General features: G+C 47.9%; 1 protein-coding gene across 2 annotated transcripts; it reads left to right on the forward strand.

The window, feature by feature from the left end:
- The first annotated feature begins 6 nt into the window (after nucleotides 1–6).
- On the forward strand, nucleotides 7–12,352 carry Tex22 (testis expressed 22). 2 transcript variants are annotated; one of them, XM_021179447.3, is made up of 3 exons: nucleotides 7–507; nucleotides 752–930; nucleotides 11,808–12,352. In XM_021179447.3, exons 2-3 carry the CDS (start codon nucleotides 775–777, stop codon nucleotides 12,219–12,221), a joined length of 570 nt encoding a protein of 189 aa, XP_021035106.1. In that variant the 5' UTR covers nucleotides 7–507; nucleotides 752–774; the 3' UTR covers nucleotides 12,222–12,352. The 2 variants fall into 2 exon arrangements, with proteins under 2 accessions (XP_021035106.1, XP_021035105.1); XM_021179446.3 differs by having other exon boundaries at nucleotides 8–499; nucleotides 11,808–12,350.
- The last annotated feature ends 5,933 nt before the right edge of the window (nucleotides 12,353–18,285 follow it).

The following is an 18,285-nucleotide window of genomic DNA, read 5'->3' on the forward strand; positions in this document are numbered from 1 at the left end:
AGAGCTCTGTCCTTGGATCCAGCTCGGCTTTCTCAGGCCGGTGCTGAAGGTCCTAAGTCGGCCTCACCAGCCAGCTCTGTTTACCTGGACCCACATGAGCATTCACAGGCCACACGACCCTCCACTCCCTGTGCAGACCCTTCTGAGCCTAGGCTCACCGGCTGATCCATTGTCAACCGGAGCTCATTAAGCCCACCTCATGTGTCCCGGAGCCTACAGAACCCTTCCCAGAGCCCTCTGGGCGAGCTCTGCATCCGTCCGCGTGGGAGCGGGTGACCCAACTCCCACATATCCACTGCTGCCCTTAACTGACTTCCACAGTTTAGACCCCACGGAGAGGGTGGGAAATGAGAGCTCAGGTTGGCGCTGAGCCTGGGCCTTGTGTGTGTGTGGTAGGGTTGTCCAAGACAGGAGGAGGCCTATTGAGGGTGGGATCCTAGGACTGAAGAGCTTGTCAGGACTGCAGACGGAGCGCCCCCTGCGAGGAAAAACCGACCAGGTAGTTCGGTGAGAGCAGAGAAGGCTAGGCTAGAATCTATTTCTAGGCTACTGCTGTCCCTGGGGGGGGATGCTGGTGTGGAGGATAATGGCCACAAGACCTGGGAGAGAAAGTCACAAGGGACCCTGCTACTCGGCAAGAGTAGTCACTGGGTAGAAGGAGGCCCCAGCAGGGCCTGCCATCATCTGCTTTAGGGATCTGCCGCGGCAGCAGGAACCCTGCTCAGTTCCCTTCCTGCACCTTGCCCCACAGCCCTAGGCCTGCTGTACTTAGAGATGGACAGCTGGCAGCAGCGCCCCCAGAGGAAGACGCTACAGTGGCAGCTTGCTCAAGAGCAAAGACAACAGTCACCCCCACAGGGGCTTTCCGTGGCCTCCAGCCAGCCAGACACCAAGAGCAAGCCTCAGGACGACTTGCAGACCCAAGACTGGGTAAGCAGTTAGGAGAGTCTTCTGAGAACCCAGGCTTTTAGGTGGACTGGTTGGAAAGGGACACCGAGAATGGGCCTCTGGGACAAGAGGAAAGGACTGAATGGGACTGGCAGAAACATTCAGTTTTTAGGGCTTGCTTCTCCAACTACTCAGGCTAGGCTCGGAGGTAGACTTCCTCTGATGGACATCAGGCAGAGAGAGGTCGCCTAAGGTTAGGAGGAGTGTGCCACACATACCCACATCAGCTGGTGCAGTGTCCCTGACCCCTGCTTTGAGGTCCCTCCAAAGGTGACAACTGTCCTGCAGGGCTGACCAGTAGCCCCTTCTGCTTTCATAAGGCAGGGCATTCTAGATGGTAAAGATGCTGACATGTCATCTCTTGGGAGAGGCTTGCTTAAGAAAAGGCACAGATGTATGGATTTTATATTGTTGACCTAATGGTGAAGAATCAGAGCTCTATGGCTGAAGGGACACCAGACTCCTGGTTGGGGACAAAGTCACTTCAGTGTCTGCCACACCTTGACTTCATTTGGGATTGACTCCCATTTCAAGTTCCTGTGCCTCCTCCACAGTTTCCAGGCCCTGCTAGTGACTCTGTCCTTGAGGGATGATGTCCAGGCTGCCTTCCCTAACCTTGTCCTGTGTCACTTCTCTCCTTTGGTGTCCCCTCAGTATGGATTGTGCTTCCTCTGGGTCTTCCCTCAGCCAGGTCTGTCTCTGGTTTCCTCCCACAGAGATCCTGGCCTAGCTAACATCAGTTCCTTGTTCCTCCCTTCCCAGCCTGAGCCTTAAGAGAAACTTTCTCTGCAACTCGTCTTCAGCCCTCAGTGACACTCATGCTACCCCATAGAATGCAGTAACCTTGGCCTGAGGCTAGGGTTGGAGAAAACTGTCCTAGCAGAAGGTCCTTAGATGGCCAGTTTAGCCACTGTACAGTACTTTCTGATAGTCTGGCCAACGTGCTCTGAACACTGGAGAGAAGCAGGCAGGAGGCTTGGCATGGCTCTAGGCTGAACCCCATAAGGGACCCTTCCTCACCCTCCCTGGCCTGCCAAGGAGCACAGACATGCAAAACCAGCCTCATGTGGAGAGCCCGTGATTGTCCTCATCAGTCCGAAAGAATCTTCTGAAATTTTACACAGCACAGTGTCCAGAAGTTGGTAGCCCCTGGAGCCACAACAGCAGATAGGAGCATCGAGGGAAGACAGTCCTCACCCTTTATGACAGCAGTGAGACTTAGGAAATATGCAAAACCTGCTCGAGATGAACTTTTAGCCACCAGCTCCCGAAGAGAACCGCAAAGGCTTGAATGATAAGAGAGAGATGCTGGGTTACTGGAGAGCGATGTGAGATTAGATGGGTGCTCTCCAAGGCATTTCACAGCTCAGCATGTACCTAAAACCACTACATATTGCAAGGCATGGCAGTGCACAGCTTCCTAGCATATGGGAAGCAGAGGCAAGGAGATTCTGTGAGTTCAAGGCCAGCCTGCTGTACATAGAGACTTCCAGGCCAGCCAGAGTTACCCTGTTTCAAAACAATAACAACAAAACAAAGCAAAAATAAAAACAATTAAAAAAATAAGCCAGAAGCCGGGCATGGTGGCGCACGCCTTTAATCCTAGCACTCAGGAGGCAGAGACAGGTGGATTTCTGAGTTCGAGGCCAGCCTGGTCTACAAAGTGAGTTCCAGGACAGCCAGAGCTATACAGAGAAACCATGTCTCTTGTCTTAAAGCTAAGCCCATATGGAAAAATAAGAGGGCTGGTGAGATGGCTCAGTGGGTAAGAGCACCCGACTGCTCTTCCGAAGGTCCAGAGTTCAAATCCCAGCAACCACATGGTGGCTCACAACCATCCGTAACAAGATCTGGTGCCCACTTCTGGAGTGTCTGAAGACAGCTACAGTGTACTTACATATAACAAATAAATAAATCTTTAAAAAAAAAAAAAAAAAAAAAAGAAAAAAAAAGAAAAATAAGAATAGCTGGGCTAGCTTCAGCCTGGGAGATGGGAATTCATAGTGTAAGCCTTTGCCATCGTCAAGAAAAGAAGCTTAAATAGCCAGATAGGGGAAAACAAACACAAAAACAAAAACAGTTGATATTGGAACAATATAATGTCTGCCTAGAAAATCCACAAAATGGCTAAAACAAAAAGAGAAACTGTTGTAACTTACGTGTCTCAATATACTAAACCAGGAAATATCGTGAAAAGATCCAATTCACTTTAGCAACAGAAATTATGAGGTCCTTCTAATTATGTGTTGCCTTTTCCGAGGAACACGGAAAGTTCTGCTAGTCACAAACACGAAGTTCTCCTGTGGAAGCAGGTCTCGTTGCTGGGTGGACAGATGTAATGTTTTTAACCTGCCAGTTTGCCCTCAAATAATTAAATGATACCCCTATTTGGGAAGAGGGGCACTGGTTTTGGTTTTGGGTTTTTGAAACAAAGTCTCCTGTAGCCCAGGCTAGCTTTGAACTTGCTATTTAAACCAGTGATAACCTTGAACTCCTGATTTTCCTGTCTCCACCTCATGAGTTCAGAAATTCAGGCTGAGCCCCATGGCCTCCAGGTCATGTGTTTTGCCTATGTGGCTCTTGCGTGGTCTCAGGAGGTCGTGGTCAAGGGTCCACCCAAGGATGGAAACTGCTTCTAGAGTAGTTTGCATCCACAGGGTAAGTCGGTGGTAGGGAGTGAGGAGACATTGGGAGACTCTCCACCCTTACCACAGGCTCCCTCTTGGGTGAGCTCCGCAGGGTAGCCCAGGACCCTTACACAGCCAGGCAGCCAGGCACTGCCTTCCCCCAGTGAGAGAATGGGAAGGGTGGGCAGGTCAGAAGCTGCTAAGACTATTACAGTCTAGCCTGGAAATATAAGTGTTCTACTGTTTCTCTGTTTTTGTGGAGGAGATTACACTAGTCACTCTTAATTTGTGTGTGTGTGTGTGAGTGTGTGTGTGTGTGTGAGAGAGAGAGAGAGAGAGAGAGAGAGAGAGAGAGAGAAAGAGAGAGAGAGAGATAACAACCAGGAGCTGATGAATCCCAGAGGATAAAGGCTTCTCTTAGTCCAAACATAAAATCCTGAAGGATAAACCCAACAGATTTAAAAAGTATAGCAAGAAGCCGGGCGTGGTGGCGCACGCCTTTAATCCCAGCACTTGGGAGGCAGAGGCAGGCGGATTTCTGAGTTCGAGGCCAGCCTGGTCTACAAAGTGAGTTCCAGGACAGCCAGGACTATACAGAGAAACCCTGTCTCGAAAAACCAAAAAAAAAAAAAAAAAAAAAAAAAAAAAGTATAGCAAGGATAAAAAGTATAGCACGGACAGAGATAGAAAACGCTAAATGACTGCAAGACGCGTTTATGGTATTCTACCATTGAATATTATTGAAGAGATGGTTAAAAATGAGAAAGCCAGCATCCCAGTTTCTGCCTGTGATCCCCAGTGCTTGGATGCAGAGGCAGGACTGTGAGTTCAGGAGCAGCCTATGCTCCATGCCAAGATTCTGTCTACAAAGCACAACAGCAATCAGAAAGCTATTTTCAAAGTTGGGTGGTGATTGATGCCTTGCTGATTAAGAACACTCTCAGCTGGGCTGGAGAGATGGTACAGTGGTTAAGAACACTGACTGCTCTTCCAGAGGTCCTGAGTTCAATTCCCAGCATCCACATGGTGGCTCACAGTGGGATCTGACGCCCACTTCTGGTGTGTCTGAAGAGAACAACAGTGTACTCATAGACTTAAAGAAGAAGAAAAAAAAAAGCACTTGCTGCTGTTGTAGAAGACCTGGGTTCGGTTCACAGCACTCACATGGACCCTTTTGTAATTACAGTTCTAGGAGTTCTAATACGCTCTCTGGCATCCACCAGCACAGACAGACATGTGGTACAGCATATACATACATGCAAGAAAACATTCATAGTTTTTTTTTTAAGTTGAGATGTGTACCTCATTGGTAGAACATTTGCCTTGCACATACAAGGTCCTGTGTTTGATCCCCCGCACCGCAAAACAAACATGGAGGAAAAGAAAGTAGTTGAAGTTGGGGCTTTCAGTTCTTTTTTTTTTTTTTTTTTTTTTGAGACAGGGTTTCTCTGTGTAGTCCTGGCTGTCCTGGAACTCACTCTGTAGACCAGGCTGGCCTCGAACTCAGAAATCTGCCTGCCTCTGCCTCCCAAGTACTGGGATTAAAGGAGTGCACCACCACTGCCCAGCTGTTTTTATTTTTTGAGATAGGGTTTCTCTGTGTATCCCTGGCTGTCCTGAAGCTCACTGTGTAGACAAGGCTGGCCTCCAACTCAGAGATCCCCTGCCTCTGCTTCCTAAGTGCTGGAACTAAAAACTCGAGCCATCAGTTCTTTTTTCTTTTTTTTTCTTTTTTTCTTTCTTTTTTCTTTCTTTCTTTCTTTCTCTTTCTTTCTTCCTTTCTTTTATATTGTGCAATAGATTTTATTTAGGGCATAGGGAGGGGAGTTGAGGGGGTAGTAGAGACAGAGAAAGGCAGAGAGAGAGAGAGAGAGAGAGAGAATATGAGGAGTAGTAAAGAGGCTGGCTATGAGACAGAGAAAGGTGGGGGGAGGGAATGAGGAAAGAAGGGACAGAGAAGGAAGAAGGGAGGAGGGTGGGAGAGCAAGAGCAAGCCATCAATTCTTAACTGGTTTGTTTGATAATTGTTGGGGCTGCTGTCTCCTCCTCCTCCTCCTCTGCCTCCTCCTCTTCCTCATCACTTTCTTCTTAGATTTTTGACACAGACCTTTCTATGTAGCCCTAGCTTCCTGGCTGTCCTGGAAATTGCTGTGTAGACCAGGCTGGCCTAGAACTCAGAGATCCTCCTGTTCTGCCTCCTGAGTGCTGGGATTAAAGGTCTTTCCTGCAGAGGTGGATTTAAGCTGCAGATTGTCCTCAGATCACAGTTCTGCCCCCACTCTGGAGCTCTGGTGGCACACTGATCCCAGCACTGGTCTACAGAGTGAGTCCAGGACAGCCAGGACTATTACTCAGAGAAACCCTGTCTCAAGAAACAAACAAACAAACAAACAAACAAACAAACAAACAAACAACTCATTTCATTCTCTACTTTTTTTTGTCCTCACATGTTGGATTAGAATGGGTATTTATTTCAGTAAGAATATGTTATCTCTGGTTGTTAATTCCAGTTGTGCTTCCTTCCTCAAAGTTGTGAGCTCCAGGGACTTGGTGTGGGTCCATTTTGTCTGAGGCCTAGGTCCATCTGTTTGATGGGAACACGGGTTAGAGCTCTGAGGATGCTCTCCCATGTCAGTTACTCGAATCTTTATCTTTTTGTGTGACTTCTCTTAAGATATTCGTTCGTGCTATTGGGCAGTGATCCCAAAGCCTTGCTGTCAGCTCTCTTGCTGATGGTCTCGTCAACGACATTTGCAAAATGTGCACGTGAAGTTAACGCTGTTTCTTCCTACTCCTCCATTTTAGAGTCTGCTGATTTCCTGCCATAAAAATTGAGGATTTAGAATCCTACCTTCTACCTCTTCTCTTTTCCCATCTTCCCAAGGAGTTATATTTGTTTTGTTTAGGCACCAGAGAGATGGCTCAGTGATTAAGAGCACTGGCTGCTCTTCCAGAGGCCCTGAGTTCAATTCCCAACAACTACATGGTGACTCACAACTATCTGTAATGGAAGCTGATTGCCTATTCTGGTGTGCATGAAGATAGAATGCTTACCTATATAAAATGCATAAATATTTGTTTTGTTTGTATGTGTACTTGCACATATGTGCATGTTTATGTGTGTATGCATGTGGTCTGTGGGGGCCTGTTTATGTTTGTTTGTATGTATGTATGTATGTGTGCATGTATGTGTATATATGTATGTGGTTATGAGTATATGTGTGTATGTATATGTGTGCATTTTTGTGTATATATGTGCATGTTTGTGTGTGTGTGCGTGTATGTTTGTTTGTATGTATGCATGTTTATGTGTGTGCATACCATGTGTATGTATGTATGCTTATATGTTGTGCACATTGTATGAATGTATGCATGTTTATGTGTGCACATTATATGAATGTATGCATGTTTATGTGTTTGTGCATTTATGTATGTGTGCATGAGTATTTGTGTATGTGTGCACACATCTTTGTGTATGTGTGTAAATGTGTTTATGTGTGTTAGTATGTGTGTGCACAGGCCAGAGGTCAATGACAGATGTTTTCCTCTGTTGCTGTCTACCTTATCTTTTGTCGATAAGCACAGGTAAGTCAGCAGTTCTGCCAGACAGGCTGGCTAGCAAGCCTCAGATGTTCTCTTGTTTCTGCCTGTCCAGCTGCTGCACTCAGTGTCTGCCTGCTGCCGGGGATCTGAACTCGTCCTACTATGCCCCATTTCTCAGCCCCAAATCATGCTTCTTATGCCCACTTCCAGCATCATTACAACTTTTCTTTCTTGAAACAAGGTCTCATTAGGCAGCCCTGGCTAGCCTGGCACTCACAGAGATCCCCCTGCTTCTGTGTCAGATATACTGGGATTACAGTAATTCGATAGCACACTTGGCTCCAGTGTCAACTATAGGATGACAGGGTTAGTGTCACGATAGCTGAGGTCTGGACACAGTGTGATGTTCCTTCTTCTTTTTAAAATTATTTCTTTATATTTTTGGTTCTTCAAGAAAGGACATCTCTGTGTAACAGCCCTGGATGTCCTGAAACTCACTTTGTAGACCAAAGTGAGTTAGCAATCTTTGTTAGCCTCAAGCTCACAAAGATCTGCCTCTTGGGTGCTGGGATCAAATGTGTGCACTGCCACACCCTGATTCTTCTTTTTCTTCAAGGTTTATGTTCCCTTATGTATAGAAATGCTTTGCTTGGATGATGTATGCGAACTACACGTGTCCCTGCTGCATCCCCTGGAGCTGGCGTTATGCATGGCTGTGAGTTAACATGTGAGTGCTAGGAATCGAACCTGGGTCCTCTGCAAGAGCAGTGAGTGCTGTAATGAACCCACAGTTGAGCCATCTCCCCAGTTCTGTGACGCTTCTTTTCTTGTTCACCCTTTTGCCTTTCCTTGGAGATGATAATTGAGGTTGATGATCGTTTCCTGAACCTTCTACCACATCTGGGACTCCTCTCAGTGCATCGGATCATCTGGAAGCTCCATGTTCTCCTGGGTAGGGGTCGTCCTGGCTTTCCCGTTCCAGCTGGTCTGCTGTCCTCAGGGCCCCATGCAGGCCTCCCTCGTTGGTCTTAGGATTCCCTGGTTCCTGTGCCCTTGATTTTCTCTATTTCTCTGTTTACTTTCAGAGCATACCATCTAGCCACTTTATTCAAAAGGGTTCATAGGGTGTCAAAGTTGTAGGACCTTAAATACTCCAAAGTGCCAGCACCAGGCTGTGGTGGCACACACCTTTAGCCCAGCACTCAGGAGGCTGAAGCAGGAGGATCTCTGAGTTCCAGAACAGCCTGGTCTAAAGAGTTCCAAGACTGCCAAGGCCACACAGAGAAACCCTGTCTGAGAAACACACACACACACACACACACACGTACGCACATGCGTGCAAACACTCAAACATGGAGGAAATGGCTTTGTACACTTGTACAGCACTTTGGTTAGGTAAAAATTCTAGGGAAAATTTTCCTTCTGGCCTTTTAGCTTCTATTAGCTTCCAGTGCTCTTGTGTAATACCATGGCCTGTGCAGGCTTTTCATTCTCTCTGCATGCTCTGGTTTTTCTGTATGTTGCTAGGCACCTGTGTGTAGCACCACCCCTGTGCCAGTTTTATCTTTGCAAGTTTTTTTTTTTTTAGATTTATGTATTTTATGTGTATGACTGTTTTGCCCTGTGTATGTCTGTTCACCTCGTGTATGCCTGACGCCTGAGAAAGCCAGAAGAGAGCCTTGTAGCTCCCAGAACTGGAGTTAACAGACAGTTGTGAATCACTATGTGGGTGCTGGGAACCGAACCCAAGTGCTCTTAAACACTGAGCCATCTCTTCAATGCCAGCTTCAGAACCCTTTAAGATCTTTTCCCTCTTGCCAGGGTTCTGAAATGTCAGCGGGACACATTCTGCTAAGGCCGCTTCCTCTGTCTCTGGGGACAGACTGTGTGTGTGCTTGTCTGGATATGTCTTTGTGCTCTCTTTTCTCATTTCTTTGGTTTTTTTGTTTTGGTTTGGTTTGGTTTGGTTTTTCCAGACAGGGTTTCTCTGTGTGGCTGTCTTGGAACTCACTTTGTAGACCAGGCTGGCCTCGAACTCAGAAATCCGCCTGTCTCTGCCTCCCAAGTGGTGCTGGGATTAAAGGCGTGTGCCACCACCGCCCAGCTTTCTTTTCTCATTTCATTGCAAGTTGATCCAACAGGAATGGTTCTCTGGCTTTTCTTATGGTCTCCTAGTTTGTTTGTTTGTTTGTTTGTTTTTGCCTTTATCTTTGCTGTGGTGCTTTGCTTTCAAGCCTGTGTTAGTACCTGTAGGTAGTGCTGTGTAATGACTATCTCCAAATGAACCTGAGCTATGCTTTCCCTTATCCTGGTCAGAGGTGGTTGGGTTGGATGTCCTGTGCGTGTTTCTCACTCTCAAAGGTCTTCTTGTCTGCCGTTCCTGGACCTGCTGCATAAACACAAGGGGGCCTGGTATGTGGCCTCCTGTCCATGGACCGTGCATAGGGTACATATTCTGTCAGCCAGTGTCACCTCAGAAGCTACCCCGACAAGAAGTACTATGACAGCACAGGATGACAGAGAGGTGTGCAGTTCTGCCACCCAAAGTGGGTTAAGAATAGGGTGAGCTCGGGCTGGCGAGATGGCTCAGCAGGTAAGAGCACCCGACTGCTCTTCTGAAGGTCCAGAGTTCAAATCCCAGCAACCACATGGTGGCTCACAACCATCCGTAACAAGATCTGACTCCCTCTTCTGGAGTGTCTAAAGACAGCTACAGTGTAATTACATATAATAAATAATAAATAAATCTTTAAAAAAAAAAAAAAAAAGAATAGGGTGAGCTCTGGACCAGCCTCCCACTGAGTCTCCATCTTGCCAAGTCACACTTTCCATGTCCAAGGTCATTGCTGTCATCTGGATGCCCCCCTCCACACACGTCTTGCTCTTGTTTCATGCCCTCTGTATCCTGCAGCTCAGGGCCTCATCAATATCAGAGCCCTGGGGTCTCTCCATCGTTTCTAAGGAAACTAGTAACTAGCAGCTCTACTCTGTCTTTCCTTTGGGCTTGTGCAGACACTGGTGACTTGGAGCGTGGAGGTGTTTGCATGGTCCTTGTTAACACTTGTTAACAGCTTTGCTGTGATGTGGTCAGGTAGGCATCTTGCTTTCCATGGCTACAGGCCTCTGCTTTCCAACAGAAAGGGACTTCTCTGGACTGAGCCAGGGGGAAACATTGTAAGCCAGGCTGCAGAATGGGATGAGGGACCATGGACCTCCTCCTCTCCTCTCTTCCGATTCAGATAACAGAGGCGCATTGTCTGAAACATCTGAAAGCTAGAGGTCTCTAAAGAGAAGGGATCAGAAACGTTAATGTGCCCCCCCCTTTCGGGGCTGCCATCATTTGGGGCTGCCGTAGCAAATGACCCTAGCTTAGGCAGTCTGGGATACTGCTACTCAGTTCTAGAGGCTGGCGGGTCAAGCCCAGGTCCCTAACAGATTGGAGCGGGTACACATCTTGGCTCACAAAAACTGCCTGTCTCTGCGTTTCAATGTGTGAGGCATTGAGTGCACTCTCTGTGCACCCCTTTCTGAAAATTTACATCCCTTGGCCTGTAAGTTTGGTGGGACACCCATCCTGAAGCCTGGCTTCTGAGGACTGCAGGAGGATCTGCGGGGCACCCTCCTTAGCATCTAGACCATCAGCTCTGTGGTTCTTTGTATCTCTGTCTTGGGATCAAGAGCTCACTTATCTTTTGCCGACTTTCGACATCAAAACCATTCGTGTGTGTGTGTGTGTGTGTGTGTCTGTGTGTGTGTGTGTGTCTGTGTGTATCTGTGTGTGTGTGTGTGTGTGTGTCTGTGTGTGTGTGTGTGTCTGTGTGTGTGTGTCTGTGTTGTTGCGGTTCTGGGGATAGTCACAGGGCCATGTATGTGGTGCGTGTGTGTTCTCTCATAGACCCTGCCCAGCCTCTGTTGAGAGTGTTCTCATTGTGGTGAAGCAGATTCCCAGGCCTTTCCATTTTCAGTCTCCATTATCTGCATTAAGCATCTCCCTTTCCACTCCCAGTCCCCAGAGGAACCGTTCTCCTTTCTGTCTCAGTGAGTCTGCATCTGCCAGTTCCTAAGCCAGCAGGTTCGTAGAAGTTGTGGGCTATGTGCTCGGGTGGTCGCTCTTTCACCAAGCAGTGCCCTCTGGGTTCCTATTCACCCATGATCATGCTGGCTCTTAATTTGTCCTTGGGGGTTTAGAGTGTTCATTTTCCTCCTAAATCTATTTAGAAACAATTTATTTGTTATTTTTGTTGGTTTGGGTAACCGAACCAGCCTTTAGGATTGCTTTATGGGCCTCCTAAGGAGGAAGGATACCTGGGGTTGATCTCTGAAACTCAGCTTTCTGGGGGCACACAAGCAGTTAGCTTTGTTGTGCCTTTGGCCCAACCCCACCCTCCCCATTAAAGTACCTTGCCAGCACCACTCTTAAGGCCTGCACGTGGGGACAGATGCAGTGGTACCCATTAACATATACAGGTGTCCCACATGGAACTACTTGTGAGAGGGTACTGCTTTCCTCACCAGGAGCTTGCCCTGAAGCAGAGCCTCTCAAAAATAAACAAATAGGAGCTTGAGGCATAGCTCAGTTGGTCTGAGGACCTGAGTTCGGAGGTGACCATCTTGGAAAGGAGCACCTGCGGCTCTGCCCCCCCCTCCCCCAGGTGTGTGAGCCTCAGGAACTCCCCTCTCCCCCCGCAGGTGTGTGAGCCTCAGGAACTCAGGCGCACAGGAAGTCGCTGGAACATCAGCATCGATGAACGCAGGCGGCTGGCCTTGCAGCGTATGCAGGAGAGAACAGACACGGCCAGGGCCCCATCCAGAGACCCACTGGGCCTGCACCCCGAGGGCCAGCAGACCGAACCCTCCCCACCGACCCAGTCTGTCCCAACCCCTCCCCTCCAGGCCTGTGAGCCTATGGCTGATCCCCTGCAGGACATCGCGCAGGTGTTGGCCGAGCTGATGTCTGAGGGTATAGAGAGAGATGTACTCATTTCTCAGCCTCTAAGATCTACCGAGTATTCTAACGCCTTCCAGGACTTCTTGGCCCAGGATGCGCCTCTTTGGAAGGATGAGAATTTTGAGGTCCAGACCTCAAGATGGCCTCACTCTTAAGAAGCAGCTCGGCTCAGCCCAGTATTATGTTGTCCAGTGCCTTTCTTTGTGGTGGGGAATGACTTCGGTACCCCCTGTGCCCTCTTTGTGTCTCACTGCGGTCTTGACCCTCCCACAGAGAACACACAGGTCAGGACAAAGGTCTCAGGACTCAGGCGAGCTTCCTTTCCTAGAAACCGGTTTGGGAACTATGGGAGAACCACGCAAGGGAGTGAGTCAGGGAAGACCTTCCATAGGAGCCCCTGTAATGTGAGGCCTACTGGTGAGCGAGCGGACTTGTGGACCTCTTGGGAGATGGGGTACAGGATTGCCACAAATACCCTACTCCATGGCCCGCTGCTTTATCAGCCCCACTACTGAGCAGCTGCGTGAGGAGGTGGTGAGATCCTGCCATGTCCAGCTCCTCCAGTGGGGTGTTCATGTCATGAACCATTCGGGACTCCTGGATCCAGCCTCAAGACCCAGATGGTATATGTGACCTCAGAGATACAGAGGTGGCACTCTGGTGGGTACAACTCGAATAAAGGGACCTAGTGAGATTCTAGACGTAGGGAGGCTTCCAGAAAGCTGAGTTCATTCTGGACAGTGAGCTTAGAGTTGGACAGAGCTAGGAAGGCAGTGTGCTTTGTGCAGAAGGTTTGTGGTAACACAGGGAGCCCTGGCTCTACAGTTATGTTTCAGTTTGTCCTGAGCTTGGGGATCCTGCAGAGGGTTTAGAACTGCGGTGATAGCATGCCACATTTTGGGGACATCAAGCTGGAGGAAAGACAAGAAAAGGAGGGTAGTAACCCTAACCTGTCAGGATGGTTTTGGAAGGGTACCCCAGACTCCGAGACTGGTAGTGGTGGCCTAGGTTTATGTGTGAGTGGGGATGGGTACAGGGGATTTTGAGTCAAGAGGAAGTGATGGATCCTCTGTTCAAGTGTGGGCATGATTCAAGCCTGTCCATGGGGCCTTGAAGGAATCAGCCAGCTGAGTAGTGCTGCACCAACTGCCTAGAGCCCGTTGCGAAAGCACAAAGTTGCCCATGCTTGACACTGAGTTCCTGGCTTAGCTTGAATTCTCTGTTCTTGCTTCCCTACCTTCCTAAGACTCAGTGAAATCCCTCCTCCTCCAGGAAGTCTGCCCTCATCACTGCAGAGTGTCTCTTCCCAGCTGTCCCCTGATGTCACTTTTGTTCATCCTAGGCCTCTGTGTTTCTCAGGATACAAAGGGTTAAGGGAAGGCAGAGCCTTTTGCATCGAGGACTAGGGCAGGGATAGTCCTAAGGAGTCTGCACAGCGCCCTGGGTCTGCAGAGCTCCCTGGTGCGCACTATGACCCTCCCACCTCCTCAGAGGTTTGAAGATGACTTGGAGCACAGCATGCAGTGGGCGAAGTAAGGCCCGTGCTGGGCAAGAAGACACACTTAAGTCATGTAAACGCCAAGTGAGTCAAAGGTCACCACACACGTGCCATGCGCACAGCGCATGTCAGCTCGGCACGGCTTTAGAGGACTCCACATTAGTTATTCCACCTGTGCTCATGGTTGAGGGTTGACAGGACTTCTCCAGATCGTGTGCTCTTGCCCCGGGAACCTGCTGTGTCCGCAGTAGGATGAGTCTGAGATGGCCAGCTCCTCTTAGAATCTTCCCGTCACAGCAGCACAAGCCGCACCACAGAGCTGGCCCCTGCCTACCAGGCACCCGTGGTAGCCAATGTGGCTGCAAGGCCCTTGGGTTTACAAGGGAATGAAGCCTGGTGTTGGAACTGTTAGCAGTGCCCAAATATGCAATCATTTCCAGTGGCTGCTGCAACTAATTGTCCCGCCGGGCGTGGTGGCGCACGCCTTTAATCCCAGCTCTCGGGAGGCAGAGGCAGGCGGATTTCTGAGTTCAAGGCCAGCCTGGTCTACAAAGTGAGTGCCAGGACAGCCAGGACTATACAGAGAAACCCTGTCTCGAAAAACCAAAAAAAAAAAAAAAAACCTAATTGTCCCAAGTTTAGCCTTTTAAAAGAATATAGGTTCATTAGCTTCTATAATGAACCCCACTGTGGGGTTCTATAGTGGGATCAGGACATAGGCAGAGCTGTGCTGTTCCTGAGGCTCCAGGGAGCTTTAGCTTGCTTTTCCCAGCTGCCCGGGGTAAGTTGGGTGGCAGGTCTGGCTCTGTGTTGACCCTTCTTCCCGCCTCTCCGCTCCTCTGATCAAGATCTCTTGATACTACTCAGGGTTCACCCAAATGACCTGGAAAATCTCTGAGCTCTAAGTTCAGGTGTAGTCAATGCCATCTCCTGTGCCTTATCTGCATAGTCATGTCACAGGATTCCCCTTTGGGGAGGGAGCATGGTACCTTCTCCAGGGTGCTGTTGGCCTCTGGGGGGCAGAGGGTCAGGTGCTGCTGAGGTGTATAGGACAGCTCCCCACCAACACGGATGTCCAGGGTGCTCTACTGGGGAAATGTGGGAACAGAAAAGGCTATAGGGAGGCAGGGAAGCCTCTGAGGGAGACTGGGGTGAGTAAGGGGTTCACAGCAGAAAGGTTGCTTCATCTTAGATTGAGCACAAAGGTCTTGGGGGAAGGGTCCCTGGGCACCCCAGTCAAGGGTAGGCCGGTGAGGTTTTCTTGGGCTAGCCACAGTCATGGGGTCTCACAGATCACTGGACTTTCTCATCCTGATACTCCAGCTTGGAAGGGGTTGCAGAGGAGACTGGGTACCTGAAGTAGAAAGAGGCCTTTCTAGCAGCTGACCTTCACAGAGCAGGGTTGCTGGGGTACCTGGGAGATGTAGTTCACAGCTCTGTGCATGCCACCACATAAGAAATGACTTCGTTGGCTTTGCAAAAAAAAAAAAAAAAACTCTTGCTCAAAATTAATAAAGGATTTAAAAAACGAAACAAGGGGCTGGTGAGATGGCTCAGTGGGTAAGAGCACCCGACTGCTCTTCCGAAGGTCCAGAGTTCTAATCCCAGCAACCACATGGTGGCTCACAACCATCCGTAACGAGATCTGGCGCCCTCTTCTGGAGTGTCTGAAGACAGCTACAGTTACTTACATATAATAAATAAATCTTTAAAAAAAAAAAAAAAAAAAAAAACGAAACAAAACACAGTTCATCGCTCCTGACATGAGGTGGAGGTCATTCCAGCTATTTCTGGGACGTATGAGATGGTGCAGCAATGGGAAGTTTGAAGTACAGAGTTTCTGCTTACACACTTAAAGACATTTATGCTAAAGAGAAAAAAGTAATGTTTAAGGGCTAGAGAGATGGCTCAGCGGTTAAGAGCACCAATTGTTCTTCTAGAGGTCCTGAGTTCAATTCCCAGCAACCACATGGTGGCTCACAACCATCTGTAATGGGATCTGACGCCCTCTTCTGGTGTGTCTGAAGACAGCAATTATGACTCATAAACATAAATCTCTTTAAAAAGTAAAAATATTTAAGCTGGAAAAAGCAATGAAAAGATACTAAAATTCCAGGTGTGGTGGGGCATGCCTATGGTCTCAGCACACAGAAGGCAGCAGCAGAAGGACTGATGCAAATTTGAGGCTAGCCTGGGCTACACAGTGAGACCACGTCTCAAATTGTAAGATTATTTTTAGAAACTAAGTGTACAAGGGATACATACCATTTGTTTTTCAATGTAGACGGCACTGGTGTTTGGTCCAGTATTGAGTGCCATGGGCCTTCCCTGTCTGCCCTGGGCCTTCCTCAGCCAGTTCATGTAAGCCAGACTTTATTAAGTTTCCCTTCCCTTCCTGCTCTCCAGCTCCTGTTCTGACCTCCTCTGATCAGCTCATCTCCAGGACTCGGGTCATTTGCATGCTTTGCTTTATATTTATTAGCTGAAATTAAGCAGCCTTCTAAGTCTTGATTCTTTTATATTGTGTGTACACATGTTTAGCCTGTATGTATGTGCATCATGAACTCAAGTGCCCAAGGAGGCCGGAAGGGAATAGCAGGCTCCTGGAGCCTGGAGTTACAGTTGCAGACAGCCACATTGGTGCTGGGAACTGAGCCACGGTCTCCTGCAAGGGCAGCAAGTGCCGAGTCATCTCTCCAGGCCCCTGAGTTTTTAGTTTTGTTTGTTTTACATGGTGTTTCATGTAACCCAGGCTGGCCTTAAGTGCTGTGATTACAGCTATGTGTCACTACACCTGGCCAGTTAAGGTTTTTTCCTCTTTGATATTATAATTGCATGATTTCCTCCTGCCCCGTCTCTCCCTCTAACCCTTCCATGCATCCCACCTTGCTTTCTTCCAGATTCAGCGACTCTTTTTGCACTGATATATGCATAGACACATCTATATTTCTAAATATAAGCTACTTGTATTATGTTTTCAGAACTAACCACTTGGCATTGGATAACCGTTGTGTGCTCTTCCCTGGGGAGGACTAGTTTTCCAGCTCTCAGGTCTCTTTTAGTTCTCTGTGTAGGCTTGAGGCCTCTTGATCATTCCTCTAACAACTTTTAGCCACTTGAGGTGTTGTTGTGTTGTGTTGTTTTGAGATTTATTTTTACCATGTGTAGGGCTATTTTGTCTGCATGCACAGGTATGCACACCACGTTCATGCCTGGTGCCATGACTCAGCTGGAACTGAGTTACCGGAAGTTGTGCGCTGCCATGTGGTCGCTGGGAACTGAACTTGGGTCCTCTGCAAAAGCAGCCCGTGCTCTTAACTGCTGAGTCATCTCTCCAGTCCCTGGCCACTGGAGTTTTGTTTTTTTTGTTTTTTTTTTTTTTTAAAGAACTTTCTCCTGCTCTTGTATAAATGAAAATGTTTTCTTAAGGGATTTATATATGTAAGAAAATCTGTCTGGGTTAAAATCTGTGGGTTATATTTTCTTAGGAACTGTTTTTCTAAGTTTCAAGTGCTGCTGCTGGACGGGGGAGGGGAGAAGGGTTATTTTAGTTTATAATCTATTATCAAGGAAAGCCAGGGTAATTATCAAGGAAAGCCAGGGTAGGAACTCAGCTGGAACCTGGAGGCAGGAGGGTGTTGTTGACTAGTTTGTGTTTCATTGCTTGCTCCGTCTGCTTTTTTTGTTCGTTTGGGTTTTGTTTTGTTTTGTTTGTTTTTTGTTTTTTTTTTTTGGTTTTTCAAGACAGGGTTTCTCTGTGTAGCCCTGGCTCTCCTAGAACTCAGTTTGTAGACCAGGCTGGCCTCGAACTCAGAAATCCGCCTGCCTCTGCCTCCCAAGTGCTGGGATTAAAGGTGTGCGCCACCATGCCGGGCTTCCTGGTCTGCTTTCTTACACAAGTGAGAATCACTTCCCAAGGGTAGCCCTATCCACAATGGGATGGCCCCTCCTACATCAATCATTATTGACATAACCACTGTCCAATCTGATGGAGCAATTCCTCTGTGAAGGTTCTTCCCAGATGACTCTGGTTTAAAGTTGAAAAACAAAAACCCAGAAAACCCCACAATTGACCACAATCAAGTTGACTCACAAACACAACACAAAACAATCTTCCTTGTGTGTTCTCAAGTTCACGTTGATGCACCATATATCTTTAAAAGTCCTGGGATGGTTTGCATATGCTCGGCCCAGGGAGTGGCACTATTAGAAGGTGTGGCCCCGTTGGATAGGTGTGTTACTGTAGGTGTGGGCTATAAGAACTCTTATCCTAGCTGCCTGGAAGTCAGTATTCTGCTAGCAGCCTTCAGATGAAGATGTAGAACTCTCAGCTCCTGCACCATGCCTGCCTGGATGCTGCCATGCTCCAACCTTGATGATACTGGACGGAACCTCTGAACCTGTAAGCCAGCCCCAATGAAATGTTGTCCTTATAAGAGTTGCCTTGGTCATGGTGTCTGCTCACAGTAGTAAAACCCTGAGACAAATCACACAATCTTTTAAAATTTCAACACTTTAAAGTCAAAGTTCTCTTTAAAAATCCAATGTTTCAAAAAAAAAGAATAAAAAAAAATCCAATGTTTCTTTGTTGTGAGCTGCTGTAATACAATAAGCTAAATACTTTATTCCAGGGAAGAACCAGGACACAGGTATAGTCAGACAAAATCAAAACCAAAATCAAACTGTAAAATTCTGAAATCTGGTACTCAGTCATGATCTCT

The sequence above is a fragment of the Mus caroli genome, unplaced genomic scaffold (assembly GCF_978045245.1).
Source record: "Mus caroli unplaced genomic scaffold, Mus_caroli_1 scaffold_14, whole genome shotgun sequence".
NCBI lineage: Eukaryota > Metazoa > Chordata > Mammalia > Rodentia > Muridae > Mus > Mus caroli.